The 21,007-nt window shown below is 45.6% G+C and overlaps 1 protein-coding gene across 1 annotated transcript in view; it reads left to right on the forward strand.

Annotated features, from left to right (window-relative positions):
- The window catches only part of LOC115080662 (zinc finger protein 665-like), a 202,676-nt gene that overhangs the window by 68,558 nt on the left and 113,111 nt on the right, over window positions 1-21,007 (forward strand). Inside the window, exon 5 of the mRNA XM_029585002.1 lies at window positions 4,253-4,381. Coding sequence (XP_029440862.1) covers window positions 4,253-4,381 — 129 coding nt within the window. The remainder of the gene's footprint in view (window positions 1-4,252; window positions 4,382-21,007) is intronic.

Below are 21,007 nucleotides of genomic sequence, written 5' to 3' on the forward strand. Positions count from 1 at the left end.
TCTGTAATAGTAATATACTAGATATAGGTATGCAATAGCTTCTGAGATAGAAGAGAGTCTCTGAAGGGTTTTAGGAACATGGGCCCTCGTGGAGCGAGTACCGGTTCCTATCTGCAATATGAAATAGTAATGTACCAGAAATAGGTATGCGATAGCTTCTGAGATAGAAGAGAGTCTATGAAGGGTTTTAGGAACATGGGCCCTCGTGGAGCGAGTACCGGTTCCTATCTGCAATCTGCAATAGTAACTCACGATCTCCGTACCTGCGATAACGTCTTAGACAGAAGGGAGTCTTCAGAGATTAGGAACATAGGCCCTTGTGGAGCGAATACCGATTCCTATCTGTAATAGAACTCACAGTGTTCACGTCTGCGATCGTTTCCAGGCAGTAAGGAGTCTTCTGAGCTTTCAGGGATGTAGGCCCTTGAGGAGCGAGTACCGGATCCCATCTTAGCAGTCTGAAATCAAGAAGAGAGAGCGGGGCCCCCGAGGAACGGGTACCCCTTGGTAAGTTTGTGGAGGCAGAGCAGCAGAGAAGTTTCCTCCTTTCTAACTTGATTCGAAGTAGCAAACGAAGACCTTTTAAGTTGGAAGCGGATGACGTCACTACGGGGGGACGCTGGGCTTGATGGACCCTTGGTCTGACCCAGTATGGCATCTTCTCATGTTCTTATGTTCTTATAGCAAGTATTACAAGCAAGCGGTGTAAGCTCAAACCTATTCAATGATCTATCGTTCGTGCACAGCTTTATAAGGGTTTGCCTTCAGCCAATCACCAGGTGTCTGCGTTTCCCCGCCCCTTATCCCTTCTCCAGTTATTAAATTTTCGTATGTACTTGCCCTGCAACTAGGGATATGAACATAAGAAAATGCCATACTGGGTCAGACCAAGGGTCCATCAAGCCCAGCATCCTGTTTCCAACAGTGGCCAATCCAGGCCATAAGAACCTGGCAAGTACCCAAAAGCTAAGTCTATTCCATGTTACCATTGCTAATGGCAGTGGCTATTCTCTAAGTGAACTTAATAGCAGGTAATGGACTTCTCCTCCAAGAACTTATCCAATCCTTTTTTAAACACAGCTATACTAACTGCACTAACCACATCCTCTGGCAACAAATTCCAGAGTTTAATTGTGCATTGAGTAAAAAAGAACTTTCTCCGATTAGTTTTAAATGTGCCCCATGCTAACTTCATGGAGTGCCCCCTAGTCTTTCTATTATCCGAAAGAGTAAATAACTGATTCACATCTACCCGTTCTAGACCTCTCATAATTTTAAACATCTCTATCATATCCCCTCTCAGCCGTCTCTTCTCCAAGCTGAAAAGTCCTAACCTCTTTAGTCTTTCCTCATAGGGGAGCTGTTCCATTCCCCTTATCATTTTGGTAGCCCTTCTCTGTACCTTCTCCATCGCAATTATATCTTTTTTGAGATGCGGCGACCAGAAGTGTACACAGTATTCAAGATGCGGTCTCACCATGGAGCGATATAGAGGCATTATGACATTTTCTGTTTTATACACCATTACCTTTTTTATAATTCCCAACATTCTGTTTGCTTTTTTGACTGCCGCAGCACACTGAACCGACAATTTCAATGTGTTATCCACTATGACGCCTAGATCTCTTTCTTGGGTTTTAGCACCTAATATGGAACCCAACATTTCACACTGCTCCTCGTGCTGCCTGTGACGTATGCAGAAGCTGGTTTCTCTTCTTTGTCTGTTTTACGTTTTGTTTTCCTTGTTCTGACGTCTCTCATTGCTTCATTATTCATACACTATGAAAAGGCAACACTACAAATATTAAATCAGGCCCTAAACACCAATACACCTCCTATTAGGAAAACAGAACTAGCCAAGCAGCTATAGATCCGAACACAGAAATAATTGTATAACTATACTAATAAGCAGAATAAATGTTTCACAACAACTATGAACAGAATAATATCCAACAATTAAAAACTCATACAAATTATTTAAAATTCTCCAAACACCAATAAAATATTTCAAAACAGCAGACATATCACATAATATTCAGTAATTAAAATGGCAGTCAATCAAGAAAAATAAACTTAAAAAGCCACCTTTACTAACTCCCTCCAGCAGCTCTCCTACTCCTCTTCCATGCAGGCCAGTAGCACACACCAGAAGCAGTAGTGGCTGAAGCTCTGTACTCATAGTCCTCTTCCTTAGTGCCCATGACCAGTCTCTCTGTCTCTCACATACACACATACCAGTTACACCCCCATGACCAGTTTCTGTCTTTCATACACCAATCATCTCCCGACCAGTCTTTCTCTTACATACACACCAGTCACCTTCCCGATCAGTCTCCCTCTCTCTCATGCGCACGCACGCGCACACACACACACACACACACTCCCATGTTCTACCTTAAATATACAGGCTTCTCACTCCCATGCTGTGTCTCACACACACCCAGGTTTCTCACTCCTATGCTAGCTCTCGCCACATGCACAGGCTTCTCATTCCCATAATCACTTTCTTTCTCTCTCACACACTCATACCAGTCACACTCACATACCAGTTTCTGTCTCTCACAACCAATCATCTCCTGACCACTCTTTCTCTTACACACACCAGTCACCTTCCCAAACAGTCTCTCTCATGCATACATACACACAGGCTTCCCACTCCCATGTTCTATCTTACATATACAGGCTTCTCACTCCCATGCTGTGTCTCACACACACCCATGTTTCTCATTCTTATGCTAACTCTCTCCGCATGCACAGGCTTCACATTCCCACAATCACTTTCTCTCACGCACACACACACTCCAGTCATTTCCCTGACCAGTTACTTCCATTGTCTCTCCTATATACACACATCACTTCTCTGACCAGTTTCTCTCAATCACACACATGCTCTCTCTCACACACTTTACATAGATGATCTCAATCAAATGCTCTCACTTACACACAGGCTCTCAGTCACAGTTACACATGCACACTCTCAATCACACATACATTCTCTCAGTTACAGACAGGCTGGCTGGCTGTCTCTCTCTCTCTCATTTCCTGCCCCCCCACCCCCCCCCCGAGCACAAATGGTAGCTGCAGCAGCCTCCTCCTCCAGCCCCCGCAGGCCAAGAAAGAAGAATCCCATCGGCCACGGGAGGCTAATTTTGCTGTCTCCTGTGCCGATTTCTGGCTGCTTCTGATTTTGCTTTGGGCCCACGCTACTGCTAGGGGCCACTGCTGCCGCCACTATTTTTTCATGCAGCACGGCTCTTTCTTCCCGCGCACCCCACTGCACATCACTTCCTGTTCTGGGCCAGGGTGGGGTAAGGTGCGGGAAGAAGAAAAGGCCCAGCCACAGTTGCCAGCCTCCACTAACACTGCTGCCGTTCCCATCCGGGCTTGAACGTGCTGATAACCCGGGCAGCAACGGCAACAGTGGAAGATAGCCTGCCTCTCGCTCGGTGAAGGAAGAAGGGGGAAGAGCAGCGGGAGACCGGTAGCATGCGACACACCTGCTGCTGCTTGGCGACACACTGGTGTGTCGCGACACACCGGTTGAGAAGCCCTGAACTAGAATATGTACTTGGTATGGTACTGAATGAGATGTGGAATATGGACACAAAGTATATAATTGAAGACCATGTATATGAATGCTGTTACTGTAAACCTTTGTGATCTTCTTTTGAAACAACAGTATATAAAACAACTAACTAACTAAATAAATGTGAAACATTGATATTGGCCTGTAGTTAAAACAGAAATGGAGTCTTTATTTTCTTTTGAAATCAAAGCAATAACTGCTTCAAATGTATTTATTATTTATTTACTTAAAGCTTTTTTATACCGACGTTCGTTTGTACATCACTTTGGTTTACATATAACATTAAAATGAGGAGGGAGAATGGAGAGAGGAGTTACATCAAAACTATATACAGAAATAGGTAACAATTTCAAAGTCGTTGTTAGGTATACATTTAACGAAGACAAAATCAGGGAAAGAACATATATAGACATTACACTGCCAACTGTTAGTGAAAACTGCAGTTAACTTAGGGTCCAGAACCTCTTGGAGTTCCTTATGAAATTCAGCAAGTTGGCTTTGTTCACATGAGGTAGCAGCTATTTCTGATAATGATCAGCACAGCAACATCCTTTTCTTTTTTTTTCACCAGTGGCAGTGCCTATGAACACAGCATAATTCTGAACTTGCTTGTACTGATAATACAGGCTCTGGAGTAACTTTCCAAAACATCTTTTTCTGTAACAGGCTCCCCCAGTGTCAAACCTGACATTTTAATCCGATTTAAGGAAAAGGGATTCAAGACTGAGCCACTGGAATCTGAGGAAGGCAGAAACATGACGATCACAGGTGCATGTGAGGAACTGCATGGAGCAGGTGATGCAGCTTGAATTAAAGCTATTGATGGGCTGATCCAAAGATTTATTTTATGAAAGATGCCTCCTTGACCAGACACAATGATTATAAGGCATTAAAATCAAGAAGCTTGACGTCTAACCAATGTTGGATGGAGAATTTGTTCCTTTTCCTATTATTTCTGCTTTTCTTTTATTTTCAGCTCTCTTTGTTCTTCTGTCTTGCATTACTTTCTTGTCCCTTTCTCTCATCCTTCCCTATCATTTCACTATAGCCATCTGTCTTCCCATAAGCACCTCCTCTTCTCCCCTCTCCAGTCTTGTCTGTAACACCACTTACCTCCAAACACCTCCAGAATAGCACCCCACACTGTGTTGCATCTAAGGGCCCTATCTAGAACTTCTTGCACTCTTGAGGCCCCTTTTCTAGGTCCTGCAGCTGGGACTTCCTGTGGTGTGGCTGATGACATCACGTCCTCCCTTATACTACTACTACTACTTAACATTTCTATAGCGCTACTTGACATACACAGCGCTCTACAAACCTACAAAAAGACAGTCCCTTCTCAATAGAGCTTACAATCTAATAAGATAAACATACAGGGCAAGAGACTTGGAGTATTTCATAAAGCAAGACAATGGTTAAAAAGAAAAGAAATTTAGCAAGACTAAAAGCAGACAATCAGGCATAAAATTTAAAAGCAGGTTTCAAAAAGGTGGGTCTTTAGATGGGATTTAAACATAGCTCCCCAGGTATAAAAGGAAGCCCTCTGCAATCAGTCAGCACCTCAGCAAAAGGTCATCCAGCATTCCCAGTTGGTGCTATGGTTTTTGTTTTTAATGCCTGTGCATGTCTTGTCAGTCCTTGGCTGCCCCTGCTGTGTTCCTGCTTGCTTGGCCTGACCTGCTTCTCTTCCTTTGGTTGTCTTCCCGCTTCTGTCTTCTGCCTGCTCCGTGTCTTTGACTCCTAAATATTTCAATAAGTTGTATGCAACAGTAGACGATAAATGCTGGAGACTTGATCTCTGCCAGCCCTGACCTTTGCCTGCTTCACGACTCTGCTTGATCTGTACCTGCTCTGGCCTCTACCCGTACCACAGCTCTGCTGGTGACAAGTCAGCTGTCATCAGTTGGAACCAAGTCTGGGCTTGCACTAATCTGATAGCAGTCCTAAATGCTCACTTCTTGAAACCTGACATTGTTCCTTTTAAGTCTCTTCTTTCTCTTTAAGAACATAAGAACATAAGAAATTGTCACGCTGGGTCAGACCAAGGGTCCATCAAGCCCAGCATCCTGTTTCCAACAGAGGCCAAACCAGGCCACAAGAACCTGGCAATTACCCAAACACTAAGAAGGTCCCATGCTACTGATGCAATTAATAGCAGTGGCTATTCCCTAAGTAAACTTGATTAATAGCCGTTAATGGACTTCTCCTCCAAGAAATTATCCAAACCTTTTTTGAACCCAGCTACACTAACTGCACTAACCACATTCTCTGGCAACAAATTCCAGAGCTTTATTGTGCGTTGAGTGAAAAAGAATTTTCTCCGATTAGTCTTAAATGTGCTACTTACTAACTTCATAGAATGCCCTCTAGTCCTTCTATTATTCGAAAGTGTAAATAACCGATTCACATCTACTCATTCAAGACCTCTCATGACCTTAAAGACCTCTATCATATCTCCACTCAGCCATCTCATCTCCAAGCTGAACAGCCCTAACCTCTTTAGTCTTTCCTCATAGGGGATCTGTTCCATCCCTTTTATCATTTTGGTTGCCCTTCTCTGTACCTTCTCCATCACAACTATATCTTTTTTGAGATGCGGCGACCAGAATTGTACACAGTATTCAAGGTGTGGTCTCACCATGGAGCGATATTTATTTATTTTATTTATTTTTGGTTTTTATATACCGGAAGTTCCTGTATACAATACATATCATTCCGGTTCACATTTAACAGAAATAACTATCGCCGGGAGGCGGTTTACATGGAACATATCGAATATAATGAACGGATAATAATCAAGGTAAAATCTATTATGAAACAGCTAAGATCAACTTAGAGAACAACTTAGAAAACAACTTGAAACATATAACTGACACAATATGAACATTACAATAATGCTGTAAGACAAGGCTGAAAGTTTGTTCTTCTTGCTTTTAGCTCTCTGGGAAAGCTTGATGAAAAAGCCAAGTCTTGAGTTTCACTTTGAAAGTAGTATGGCACGGTTCAAGGCGGAGGTCCGGTGGTAGTGAGTTCCAGAGAGACGGGCCTGCTGTGGATAGAGCACAATGACATTTTCCGTTTTATTCACCATTCCCTTCTTAATAATTCCCAATATTCTGTTTGCCTTTTTTGACTGCTGCAGCACACTGAGCAGATTATTTTAAAGTATTATCCACTATGATGCCTTTTTCCTGGGTGGTAGCTCCTAATATGGAACCTAACATCATATAACTACAGCAAGGGTTATTTTTCCCTATATGCAACACCTTACACTTGTCCACATTAAATTTCATCTACCATTTGGATGCCCAATCTTCCAGACTCGCAAGGTCCTCCTGTAATGTATCACAGTCTGCTTGTGATTTAACTACTCTGAATAATTTTGTATCATCCGCAAATTTGATAACCTCACTCGTCGTTCTTATGTTCTTATGTCGTATTCCTTTCCAGATCATTTATATATATATTGAAAAGCACCGGTCCAAGTACAGATCCCTGAGGCACTCCACTGTTTACCCTTTTCCACTGAGAAAATTGACCATTTAATCCTAATCTCTGTTTCCTGTCTTTTAACGAGTTTGTAATCCACGAAAGGACATCGTCTCCTATCCCATGACTTTTTAGTTTTCTTAGAAGCCTCTCATGAAGGACTTTGTCAAACGCCTTCTGAAAATCCAAATACACTACATCTACCGGTTCACCTTTAGCCACATGTTTATTAACCCCTTCAAAAAAATGAAGCATATTTGTTAGGCAAGACTTCCCTTGGGTAAATCCATGTTGACTGTGTTCCATTAAACCATGTCTTTCTATATGCTCTACGATTTTGATCTTGAGAATCGTTTCCACTATTTTTCCCGGCACTGAAGTCAGGCTCACTGGTCTATAGTTACCCGGATCACCCCTGGAGCCTTTTTTAAATATTGGGGTTACATTGGCCACCCTCCAGTCTTCAGGTACAATGGATGATTTTAATGATAGGTTACAAATTTTAACTAATAGATCAGAAATTTCATTTTTTAGTTTTTTCAGTACCCTAGGATGCATACCATCTGGTCCAGGTGATTTGCTACTCTTTAGTTTATCAATCTGGCCTACTACATCTTCCAGGTTCACAGTGATTTCGTTCAGTTCGTCTGACTCACCACCCCTGAAAACCATCTCCGAAACTGGTATCTCCCCAACATCCTCATTAGTAAACACGGAAGCAAAGAATTAATTTAGTCTTTCTGCAATGGCCTTATCTTCCCTAAGAGCCCCTTTAACCCCGTGGTCATCTAATGGTCCAACCGACTCCCTCACAGGTTTCTTGCTTCGGATATATTTAAAAAAGTTTTTTTTATGAGTTTTTGCCTCTATGGCCAACTTCATTTCAAATTCTCTCTTTGCCTGTCTTATCAATGTTTTACACTTAACTTGACAATGCTTATGTTTTATCCTATTTTCTTCAGATGGATCCTTCTAATTTTTTAAGGAGAACAGACCATTTAATCCTACTCTCTGTTTCCTATCTTTTAACCAGTTTGCATTCCACAAAAGGACATTACCTCCTATCCCATGACTTTTTAGTTTTCTTAAAAGCCTCTCATGAGGGAAGAGGAGGAAAAAGTAAAAAAAATGAGGCACCCAAGAAATAAGGTCCATAGGAACAGGGCTATCCAAGCAACTGGAGTGGGTGAAGAAGGCAAATGGTTGCATGTCCCTGGGGGGATAGAGTTAAGCTGTCAGGATGACTAAAAAATATCATTGTAAAGATACCAAAGACCAATCCAAAAAAAGTCAGGAAGAGTGACAAGGAGAACAATGAGGCACCCAAACAAATAGAATCAGAAGAGTAGGCGTACCCAAGGGGCCAGAGGAGGCAGGGGAGGCACCCCCAGTGCAACCCCATTCCCACCCTGGGGAATGGATACATTGCGAAGGGGAGGTGGATGGAATGGGACAGGCTAGGAGGCAGGGTAACGAAAGGAAACAGGAAATTGAAAAATTGGCAGTCAAGCTTCTGGTCTACATGGAAAGGGATACTTATGCTGGGGTATTGGAGAAGGAAAGACTACCTAAAGTAAATTTAACACCCCAAAATAGAAGCATGATAAGTTACATAAATAGGGCCTTAATCTGTATTAAGGAACCATCTATTGATATTACGGATATAAATCGGATACAATCTTCTGCAGCAAAAATTGTTACTGAGAGAATATTGCCATCAAGGACACAGAGCCAGAACACTAGAAAAATGACAACTCCCCCTTGGGAAAAAACATAAAGAAGAGGAAATTAAATAATTGCATTCAGAGGTATCACAGGTTGATGCATACTTCAAAGGATCGAGGATGATGAAAGTATTGAGGAAATCCTGTGTTTTAACCAGTTTGCAAGCCACAAAAGGACATCGCCTCCTATCCCATAACTTTTTAGTTTTCTTAGAAGCTTCTCATGTGGGAATCTGTCAAACTCCTGAAAATCCAAGCACACCACATCAACCGGTTCAACACTATCCACATGTTTATTCACCCCTTCCAATAAGTGTAGCAAAGGCAAGATTTCCCTTGGGTAAATTAATGCTGGCTGTGTCCCATTAAATCATGTCTACCTATACGCTCTGTGATTTTATTCTTTAGAATAGTTTCTTTGATTTTCCCAGCACTGAAGTCACCGGTCTACAGTTTCCAGGATCACCCCTGGAGCCTATTTTAAATATCACGGTTACAGTGGCTACCCTCCAGTCTTCAGGTACAATGGCCAGCAGCCGCTCTGCAGCATTCAGGAAAGTACTTTTGTCTTTATTATAAAAAAGAAGAAATGACCTGATCATTTTACACAGCGATTTGGAGAGGGATTCTCGACTTTGGCTGGCTCTGTGAGTGATTGGTGATCATACCAGACACAGGTGAAAGTTGGCGGTAGCTGGGGGTCCTGGCATTAACGAGACCACCGTAGTGAGCAGCGAGGAGGCAGCACATATGGGACACACATAGCAACGGCCAAGGATCACGGCTCCGGGATAGAAGGCAGCTCGGCCGGTACAGACTCCGTTGTCTTGTAGAGATCCCTTTCTTCAGTTTAAGAACATAAGAACATGCCTTGCTGGGTCAGACCAAGGGTCCATCAAGCCCAGCATCCTGATTCCAACAGTGGCCAGTCCAGGCCATAAGAACCTGGCAAGTACCCCAAAACTAAGTCCTTGCGAACGGTGCCTTCATTTCTGCCGAAAGTTGTTTCAATCTTTCGTTTTAGTCAAACAGTGGAACTTCCAGCCTTTCTGATTTTGGATTCGTCTGTACTTCATGTGAAGGAACTTCGTGTTTTGGATATGTGGCAGGTTTGTTAAGGTATCTCTAGGTGACTAATAGTTTCCAGAGATCGGATTATATTTTTGTGCTTTGGAATGGGCTAAGAAAGGAGTGCAGAGCATCCAAGGCTACTATTCCAAGATGATTGAAGAATGCGATTAGCTCAGTGTATATTTGTAAAGACCATCCAGTGTTGGAGGGTCTAAGGGCTTACTCAACTCAGGCACAGGCAACCTTATGGACTGTGTGTCAGCTGGTTTCTTCACAATAAATATATCGGGTGGTTACTCGGAAGTCATTACACACTTTCTCACAGGACAAGCAGGATGGCTGTCCTCACAAATGGGTGACATCGAGGATGGAGCCCAACCATGGAAAACTTCTGTCAAAGTTTCAGGAACTTTGACTGGCCCCTACTGGGCATGCCCAGCACGGCACTAACCCTGCAGCCAGCAGGGGTCTCCCTTCAGTCAGTCTTCTTTTTTCCGCGCAGCAGTAGCCACGCGGTCAAAGAGCTCTAAACCACGTTCCTGACAGGAATTCTTCAATTTAAAATTTCTGAAGAAAATGTGCCCCTCAGGGGTCTCCCTTCTTCAAATTTTTTCATCCGCGGAACTTCGGTAAGTTTTTGCCGTCGTTTGGTCGACTACCGTCGAGTTTGGCCCTTGAGGCCCGTTGGCAGTCGACAGTCCCGCGGCTAAATTTTTGGCCTATGGCCATGGCGTCGGGGTTCCGTCGGTGTCCGGATTGTACCCAAACTATGTCAATCACAGACCCACATAGAGTCTGTGTTTTGTGCTTAGGAAGCGAGCATGATGTCCTGACTTGCACCAAATGTGCCCTAATGACACCAAAAGGTCGCAAAGCCAGAATGGAAAAGATGGGACTCCTTTTCCATGCTCGTACCCCAACGCCATCGATTGCATCGACGTCATCGGAACCGGCACCGTCGAAGTCTCATCATCATCGACAGCCCTCCGGTGACCGTCCGCCATCGACGACTTCACGGCCATCGACTCCTGTCCCTTCCCCTGATCATCGAGGGGATCGAAAGGAGAAACATCGCCATCGACATCATAAGTCTCGGCCCGTCGAGGAATCGATGTCATTGACCTCCGTACCGTCCGAGCCTCCGCCAAAGAAGTCTCGACCAGAAGTGGCACCGTCCACTCCAGTCTCGCAGACACCGAGGCAACCCTCACCCCTCCGGGGTTTGGGAGCCGCGATTCCACCTGTGACGGTGGTCCCTCCGGCTCAGCCTCAGCCTCCCTCTCCCGTCGAGCCGGGTCTCGTTACCCCAGGTCTCCGGGCAGAACTGGACCGGCTGGTCCAGGAGGCCATCGACAAGGCGATACTACGGTTCCAGACTCCTCCGGCACCGACTCCGGCACCGAGAGTGGAACCGGTCACCGATCCGATTCCAGCAGCACTGGCGCCGCTGCTTGCCCGGATGGAGGCGCTTATGAATGCCCTTCCACCGGCAATACCCGGATCACCGACAGCCTTCTCATCAGGTGGAGAAACACCGTATTGAATTCCCCCTTTAGGGATAGTTCCATCGGTGCCTTGTCGTCCCTTGCCACCGATACATTCCTCGGGGGCGATACGCACATCAGCTTCACCGAGGATTCCGAAGCCGACACCGAGTCCCTCGATGCCGACACCGGTTCCTTCGATGCCGGCACCGATACCGATGCCGACATCGATTCCATCGAGGACTTTCTCGATGCCTCCGGTGATTCCTTCGAGTTTCTCGGAGCCTCAACCGGGGCCTTCAGGTATTCAGCCCGCTCATGGTCCTAAGGGTCAGCAACCTGATCCTTATGACACTTGGGGTGATGATACCTCGACTGACACCGATGATTTGCCTTCACCACCCTCTCCTCCGGAGAGTAGAAAGCGTTCTCCCCCTGAGGACCTCTCTTTCATAAATTTTGTGAAGGACATGTCGGAATTGGTCCCTTTCCAGCTTCAATCTGAACAAGATGACAGGCACCAGATGATGGAATTGGTCCAATTCCTGGATGCCCCTAAGGTCATCACCTCAATTCCAATTCATCAGGTTTTTCTAGACCTTCTCAAAAAGAATTGGGAATCTCCTGGATCTGTTGCTCTGGTAAACAAAAAAGCTGACTCTACCTACCTTGTACAGTCAGCACCTGGCTTTCAGAAACCACAATTGGACCATCATTCTGTTGTGGTAGAATCAGCTCAAAAGAAAGCTAAACGAATAAAGCCACATTCTTCCATACCTCCTACTAAGGAAAACAAATTCCTAGATAGTATAGGTAGGAAAGTATACCAAGGAGCCATGCTGATTTCTAGGATAGCTTCTTATCAGCTATATATGACTCAATATAATAGGGTCATCCTTAAACAAATGCAGGAGTTCTCAGATGCCTTACCAGAACAGTTTCAGCCACAGCTTCAATCCCTTCTAAATAAAGGTTTTGAAGCTGGGAAGCATGAAATAAGAACAGCTTATGACATCTTTGATGCTTCCTCTAGACTTTCTGCTACGGCTATCTCTGCTAGACGCTGGGCTTGGCTCAAGTCATCTGACCTTCGTCCGGAGGTTCAGGACAGACTCTCTGACTTGCCTTGCCTAGGGGATAACTTGTTTGGTGAGCAGATTCAGCAAATTGTTGCTGAACTAAAAGATCATCATGAGACCCTTAAACAGCTCTCATCCATTCCTCCTGACTTGCCTTCTAAACAGCCGTTTAGAAAAGACTCTAAAAAGTATTTTTTCCGGCCTCGGAAGTATTATCCCCCACTAATCAAGGCTAGGCCTGAGAGGTCTTACCATAAAACTCAACCTCGCCAGTCTCGTAAACAAAAGCCCGCACCAGCTCCACAACCTGGCCCTGCGGCGGGTTTTTGACTCTCATTTAGAGAGCACTTGCCAAACCCCTCTTCCAGCCATACCAGTAGGAGGTCGGCTATGCCACTTTCTAGAAAGGTGGCGTCATATCACCACAGATCAGTGGGTGATAGCAATAATTGCACAGGGTTACCATCTCAACTTCCTGACTCTACCTTCCGACTCCCCACCCCGGCAGGCGTGGAGACTCACCGATCACTCTGTTCTTCTAGAGCAGGAAATATCCCTTCTCCTCCAGTCAAACGCTATAGAACCCGTTCCTCCCTTACAACAAGGACTAGGGTTCTACTCCAGGTACTTCCTGATCCCAAAAAAGTCAGGGGGGCTTCGTCTGATCCTGGACCTACGGGCCCTCAACAAGTACCTTCACAAGGAGAAGTTCAAGATGGTAACCCTGGGCTCGCTTCTCCCTCTGCTGCAAAGAGGGGATTGGCTATGCTCTCTAGACCTCAAAGACGCATATACCCACATTGTGATCACGCAATCTCATCGCAAATATCTGCGTTTTCTAGTAGGCCGAAATCACTACCAATATCGAGTGCTACCTTTCGGCCTGGCATCCGCACCACGAGTTTTCACCAAGTGCCTCGTGGTAGTGGCAGCTTGCTTTTTTTTATTTATTTATTTATTTATTTATTTATTTATTTATTTATTTATTTATTTTCTGAGGAAGGCAGGTGTCCACGTCTACCCCTACCTGGACGATTGGTTAATCAGGGCCCCAACCCAGCAGATAGCTCGGTCCTCCCTGACCCTAACAATTCAAACTCTGCTTTCTCTAGGGTTTCTTGTCAATTACGACAAATCCTACTTAATCCCATCTCAGACCTTATCCTTCATTGGGGCAGACGTGGACACCTTACAAGCAAAAGCCTTCCTTCCTCATCCACGGGTTCAAACCCTTGTGTCCCTAGCTCGCCAGCTGCAGTCTCAACCCACAGCTACAGCTCACCAATTTCTCATTCTACTGGGACACATGGCCTCCTCAGTTTATGTGACTCCCATGGCTCGTCTAGCCATGAGAATCACGCAATGGACTCTGAGACTGCAATGGACACAAGCTGTTCAGCCTCTGTCCTCCATTGTTTGCATCACCGATGCACTCCGTCTGTCTCTTGCCTGGTGGATAAATCAATCCAACCTCCTACAGGGCTTGCCCTTTCTTCCACCAGCTCCCCAGATAATCCTCACCACCGACGCTTCCAACATCGGTTGGGGAGCCCATGTAAACAATTTACAAACTCAAGGGTTCTGGTCACCAGAGGAAGCCAAACACCAGATAAATTTCCTGGAACTGAGAGCAATCCGATATGCTCTCAGGACCTTTCAAGATTGCCTATCAAACCACACAATCTTAATTCAGACGGACAACCAGGTGGCCATGTGGTACATAACAAGCAGGGAGGCACCGGCTCCTTCCTTCTGTGTCAGGAAGCTGCGCAGATTTGGGCAGAAGCCCTCTCCCACTCCATGTATCTCAGGGCCACCTACCTGCCGGGAGTAGACAATGTATTGGCAGACCAGCTGAGCCGTGTCTTCCAACCACACGAGTGGTCACTCAATCCCTTGGTAGCGACCTCTCTGTTTCACAAATGGGGCTATCCCCACATAGACCTCTTTGTGTCCCCTCAGAACCACAAAGTAGGCAATTACTGCTCTCTCATTCGGAGCCAGCACTCTCGGCCGAGGGATGCATTCTCCCTCACGTGGACAACCGGTCTGCTCTATGCATTCCCTCCACTTCCTCTTCTGTCGAAGACTCTCGTGAAGCTGCGTCAGGACAGGGGAGCTATGATCCTGATAGCACCGCACTGGCCACGCCAAGTGTGGTTTCCCATACTCCAGGATCTATCCATCCGCAGGCACATTCCCCTGGGAAAGGACCCGCATCTGCTCACTCAAAACGACGGATGCCTCCTCCATCCCAACCTCTAAGCCTTGTCCCTGACTACATGGATGTTGAAAGGTTAGTCCTTCAGCCATTTAACCTTTCAGATTCAGTTTCTCGTGTCCTGATCGCTTCACGAAAGCCTTCCACAAGAAAATCTTATTCCTACAAATGGAAAAGGTATACATCATGGTGCACTTCTAAGTCCCTTGATCCCCTTTCCTGTCCAATTTCTAAATTCTTGGACTATCTCTGGCATCTATCAGAATCAGGTCTAAAGACCTCTTCCATTAGAATGCATGTCAGTGCGGTAGCCGCCTTCCATAAAGGTATCGGGGGTTGCCCCTATTTCAGTACAACCCCTTGTAACAAGCTTTCTTAAAGGATTGCTCCATTTGAAGCCACCTTTATGTCCTCCGGCCCCATCTTGGGACCTTAACCTGGTTCTTGGTCGCCTTATGAAACCACCTTTCGAACCTCTTTACTCCTGTGACTTAAAATATCTCACATGGAAAGTGTTATTCCTTTTGGCTATCACTTCAGCTCGCAGGGTTAGTGAATTACAGGCCCTAGTTACCTATCCGCCTTACACTAAACTCCTGCAGGACCGGGCGGTACTCCGCACTCACCCTAAGTTTTTGCCTAAGGTAGTTTCGGAGATTCATATAAATCAATACATCATACTACCTATCTTCTTTCCCAGGCCCCACTCCAACTCCGGGGAACAGACTCTGCATACCCTAGACTGTAAACAGGCTCTAGCTTTCTATCTAGACCGTACAGTTGCCCACAGGAAGAGCACTCAATTATTCGTCTCTTTCCATCCTAACAAGTTAGGGCAACCTGTGGGTAAGCAGGCTCTTTCCTCCTGGTTGGCGGATTGCATCTCCTTCTGCTATCAGCAAGCTGGCATTCCTTTTCAAGACCGTGTCAAAGCACACTCTGTGAGGGCCATGGCGACTTCAGTAGCACATCTTCGTTCGGTGCCGCTTCCTGACATCTGCAAGGCTGCAACCTGGAGTTCTCTCCATACATTTGCAGCCCATTATTGTTTGGACAAAGCTGGAAGACAGGATTCCATCTTCGGCCAATCTGTCTTGCGTAACCTTTTTCCAACATGATGTACCAACACCCTTCCACCTTCCCGGTTGGGTGCGGATGCCCTCTCCCAAATTCCACCCCAGTTGTTGTGCCTCTTGCACACCGTTGGGTGCATTTGGTGCAAGTCAGGACATCCTCAGCTCGGTACTCACCCATTTGTGAGGACAACCATCCTGCTTGTCCTGTGAGAAAGCAAATGTTGCTTACCTGATGTAACAGGTGTTCTCACAGGACAGCAGGATGTTAGTCCTCACGAAACCCGCCCGCCACCCCGCGGTGTTGGGTTCGTTTTTATTTTATTTTTCGGCACTGCCTGTAGCTTTGAAACAAGACTGAAGGGAGACCCCTGCTGGCTGCAGGGTTAGTGCCGTGCTGGGCATGCCCAGTAGGGGCCAGTCAAAGTTCCTGAAACTTTGACAGAAGTTTTCCGTGGTTGGGCTCCATCCTCGATGTCACCCATTTGTGAGGACTAACATCCTGCTGTCCTGTGAGAACACCTGTTACATCAGGTAAGCAACATTTGCTTTCCCCAGACATTACTGTTTGGATGTCCGGGCTCCAGTCTCGGAGGGATTTGGCGAGAGTGTATTGTGAGTGGTGCTGTCACATTCCCTCCTAGTATAGGACTGATCTGGAGTATGAACAGTAAAGGAAAATTGGTTCTTACCTGCTAATTTTCATTCCTGGAATATCTTAGATCAATCCAGAACCCTACCCGTTCAGTAAATCCTGCTCATCATGGCAGTTTGCTTGGTTACATATCTTCTACTTAATGTTGTTGGAATGAATTTCCATAGAGGCCTCCGCCTTCCTTCTTGTTGAGGGGAGGTGAGGTTAAGGGTCTCAGTTATAGTTATTCTCGGCTTGGATACCGCTCATACTGAAGAACTGCAGATGGCACAATGGGTTAAGAAGGATGTCAGTAAAGCTTTTCATTTCTGTCTCCAACTGCTGGCAGGGAGGCAAAACCCAGGAGTCTGGATTGATATGTGGTATTCCAAGAACAAAAATTAGCAGATAAGAGCCAATTTTCATATATTGCCTTTGTATGAGTCTCTAGTGAAACTTCGTTTAGGGCCTCATTTACTAAGCATTTTTCCCATAGAGACAGAATTGGAGGAAAGCCTTAGTAAATCAGGCCCTTAGAGAGCTGTGTACAATTCTGGAGATTGCACCTTCAAAAGGATATAAGTAGGATGGAGTTGGGCAGCAACTAAAATAGTGAAAAGTCTCCATCGTAAAGCATATGGGGACAGATTTAAAGAACTAAACAAGTATACCCTGTAAGAAAGGAGAGACAGGGGAGATAATGATAGAGATTTTTAAATCCTTCCAAGGAATAAATGCACAGATGACTGGCCTCATTCAATGGAAAGGGGGTTCTGGGAAGAGGGTGAAAGGTTTACAGAAAGGGTGGTGGATGCATGGAACAAGTGAATCACAACAAGAAGTAAGAGCTCACCCACAGATAATTGTACCTCGAAAAACTAGTGGAGAGTAAAAACTATAATGCCTATTCAAACACACTCATGTTACTTAAAAATATTGTCAGTATAATAAAAAGATATATATATATTTTTTTTTAATAATTTTATTTTTATTGAATTTTAATGAGATATACATTATTAACAATGTCATCCAGAAAAAAATAGAAAACAGATAATAAATTTCACAATCATAGCAAAGGTAACCATAAAAGTAACCATTTCTTTCTAATATTATAAGAATAAAGGGGGAACAAATTGTTAAAGCAGTTCAAAGAGAAATAATCATAATATTCAGTTACAGCACTGTGACATATACCATCTAACTTATATACCAACTCCCTTGAAATTATATTAGGAGTGGGAATCTAGATATATCCGTAATTGCTCAGGATCCGAAAAAATGTATCTGTTATTCTGATAAATCAAAATACATCTACAAGGGAATCTTAAAAAAAATTTAGCACCCCTGGATGTTACTTCCCTCTTCATCATCAATGGAAGGGAGTTTGTCAGTGACCCGTTTTCATGACGAACGATCCCCCAGTCGGAATCTGCTTGCAAGTCTTTGCAGACCGTTGGCTGTCTGTCACTTTGTACCAATGGGTCCTGTCCATCGTTCGTGAGGGGTACAGACTGAACTTTCGAAAGGTCCCCCTGAAATCCCTTCCGTGCCCCTCATGGGGGGTTTCAGTGAACCAGCAAGTACTGCAAGTAGAGCTCTCCGTCCTCTCGGGACAGCGGTTTTACTCCGGGTATTTCCTGATTCCCAAGAAAATAGGAGGCCTCCAGCCTGTTCTGGGCCTGAGAGCTTTGAACAAATTCCTCATAAGAGAAAAGTTCAAAATGGTTTCTCTGGGCACTCTGCTAAAGAGAGGGGACTGGCTTTGATTCCCTCGATGTAAAGAAAACCTACGCTCACATTGCAATCTCTTGCAGCCATCGGAAGTATCTCCTATTTCTGGTGGGAGAGGAGCACTTTCAATATCGGGTGCTACCCTTCTGCCTAGCATCCGCGCCCTGTGTCTTCACGAAATGCCTAGCAGTGGTGGGTGCCTATCTCAGGAAGCAGCAAGTCCATGTCTTCCCCTACCTGGACGAGTGGCTCATCAAGATTGCAGCACTCCCGGCCTGGTGTCAGTCTCTCCAATCCACCATCCGGAGTTTGGAGGACTTGGGGTTTCTGATCAACTACCCGAAGTCCCAACTTGTTCCATCCCTTCAGCTGAACCTAATTGGGGCCAGATTTGACACGGTTCAGGGCCGGGCATTTTTGCCCCAGGACCGAGCACTGACCCTAGTGTCCCTGGCGGGGAAGTTATCTCGGAGTCGACAGGCCTCTGCACACAAGATGCTATGTCTCTTGAGCCACATGGCGGTGGCAGTTTGTTACGCCCTTTGCCCAGCTGCACATGCGCAGGGCACAGTGGACTTTATGGGCCCAGTGGGTCAGGCCACACAGGACCTTCATGTACGCATCACGATCACCACGCCACTTTGGGAGTCCTTATCGTGGTGGGAAACCCAGTCCAACTTAGAGGTAGGGATACCTTTCCAGGTTCCTCCTCCTCGGGTCATTCTCATTACAGATGCCTGCCACCTGGATTGGGGAGCCCTTGCTGTGGATCTCTGCACCCAGGGTTGATGGTCCTCGCAGTACTTCCTGGAACTCCGTGTGGCCCGGTACGCTTTGTGGGCGTTCCGGGAGCGGCTAGCCAAAAGGTAGTTCTGGTTCAGACCAACAATCGGATGGCGATGTGGTACCCGAACAAGCAGTGAAGCACAGGGTCGTTCCTCCTCTGTCGGGAAGTAGTGCAGACCTGGTCCTGGACCCTGTCACAGGGCATATTCCTTCGGGACATGTACCTGCCAGGAACCGAGAATGTGGCGGCGGATGTTCTGAGTCGCTCCTTCCGCCCCCATGAATGATCCCTGAAGCAGGAAGTTGCAATCGGATTTTCCACCTTTGAGGAACCCCAGATATAGATCTCTTTGCTTCCCCTTACAACAGGAAGATGGCTCAGTTCTGCTCCCTGCTCAGGGAGGACAGCAAGCTGGCATTGGATGCCTTCGCTAGCCATTGGGGCACTTGCCTCTTGTATGCGTACCCTCCTCTCCCTCTAGTGGCGAAGACTTTCCTGAAGCTCCATCAAGACTGGGGACCATGATCTTAATCGCGACCTATTGGCTGCGACAGATCTAATTCCCACTTCTTCAGGACCTGTCCTCTTGGGCCCCGATCAGTCTGGGGATCTCTCCAGACCTAATCATGCAGGATCAGAGCAGGCTGCACCATCCCAACCTCTGGGCCTTATCTCTCACAGCATGGATGTTGAAAGGATGACCTTGCAGACCTTGGGCCTCTCGGAGAAGGTATCTCAGGTCTTGAGAGATTGAAGAATCTAAATATGTACACCCTGGAGGAAAGGAGGAGCAGGGGTGATATGATTCAGACCTTCAGATACTTGAAAAACTTTAACGATCCAAAGACAACGACAAAACTTTTCCGTCAGAAAAAAATCAGCAGAACCAGAGGTCACGAGCTGAGGCTCCAGGGAGGAAGACTAAGAACCAATGTCAGGAAGTATTTCTTCATGGAGAGAGTGGTGGATGCCTGGAATGCCCTTCCGGAGGAAGTGGTGAAGTCCAAAACTGTGAAGGACTTCAAAGGAGCGTGGGATAAACATTGTGGATCCATCAGGTCTAGAAGATGTGTATAAAGAGGAGATTAAAAAAAAAAAAAACCAAACAAACAAAAAAAACCAAAACATGGGTGGGCAAGAGTATGTAAAATTAACGGAGAGTTCATAGGCTATAGGTATTACCAATTATTAGGCTTATTCAATATTTGTTGATAGTTAATGTGGCTTTCAATGCATACTTCACTTTCAATGCATATCCAGCATAGCTCTCTGCTTCAACGGCAGGGGAGAAGAAAAACTAATACTTCACACATATCCAGCATAGCTCTCTGCTTCAACGGCAGGGGAGAAGAAAAACTGATACTTCACGCATATCCAGCATAGCTCTCTGCTTCAACGGCAGGGGAGAAGTAAAACTAATAGTTCACGCTTATCCAGCATAGCTCTCTGCTTCAACGGCAAGGGAGAAGAAAAACTGATACTTCATTCATATCCAGCTTAGCTCTCTGCTTCAACGGCAGGGGAGAAGAAAAACTGATACTTGTGGGAAATATAAGCTTTGCCAGCAAGCCACATCAGGGTTTAAACACTATCTTCCCTTCTCCCTGACCTTTGCGCTGAATAAAAGCATCACTTGTACTTAAGCCTCTCTGCCTAGGAAAGGATACCTGACTATCATGTATTTCTCTGGCTTGTGCTTGGCCCTGAATTCCTGGGGGAGGGGCTGGGTGTTCCCTAGTCGGAGGCAGGACGGAGTCAGGAGGTATAGAATTCAGCAGCCAATGAAATGATCCGTATACACCCCCTGAACCAAGCCAATGGTGTAATGACTCGTCTGTTGCTATGGGGAAAGTAGCCAATCATGTGATGACACATCATCTGCCTTTGTATGAATGTACAATAAAAGAGGGCCCTGGGGAGTGCTAAGCCCTTCTCTTTTACCTGCCTGCCATGAAAGCTGTCTGATGTGTGTCTTCATTACTGCTACAGATACTTCACGCATATCCAGCATAGCTCTCTGCTTCAACGGCAGGGGAGAAGAAAAACTGATAGTTCACGCATATCCAGCATAGCTCTCTGCTTCAACGGCAGGGGAGAAGAAAAACTGATACTTCACGCATATCCAGCA

The sequence above is a fragment of the Rhinatrema bivittatum genome, chromosome 19, assembly GCF_901001135.1.
Source record: "Rhinatrema bivittatum chromosome 19, aRhiBiv1.1, whole genome shotgun sequence".
Taxonomy (NCBI): Eukaryota; Metazoa; Chordata; class Amphibia; order Gymnophiona; family Rhinatrematidae; genus Rhinatrema; species Rhinatrema bivittatum.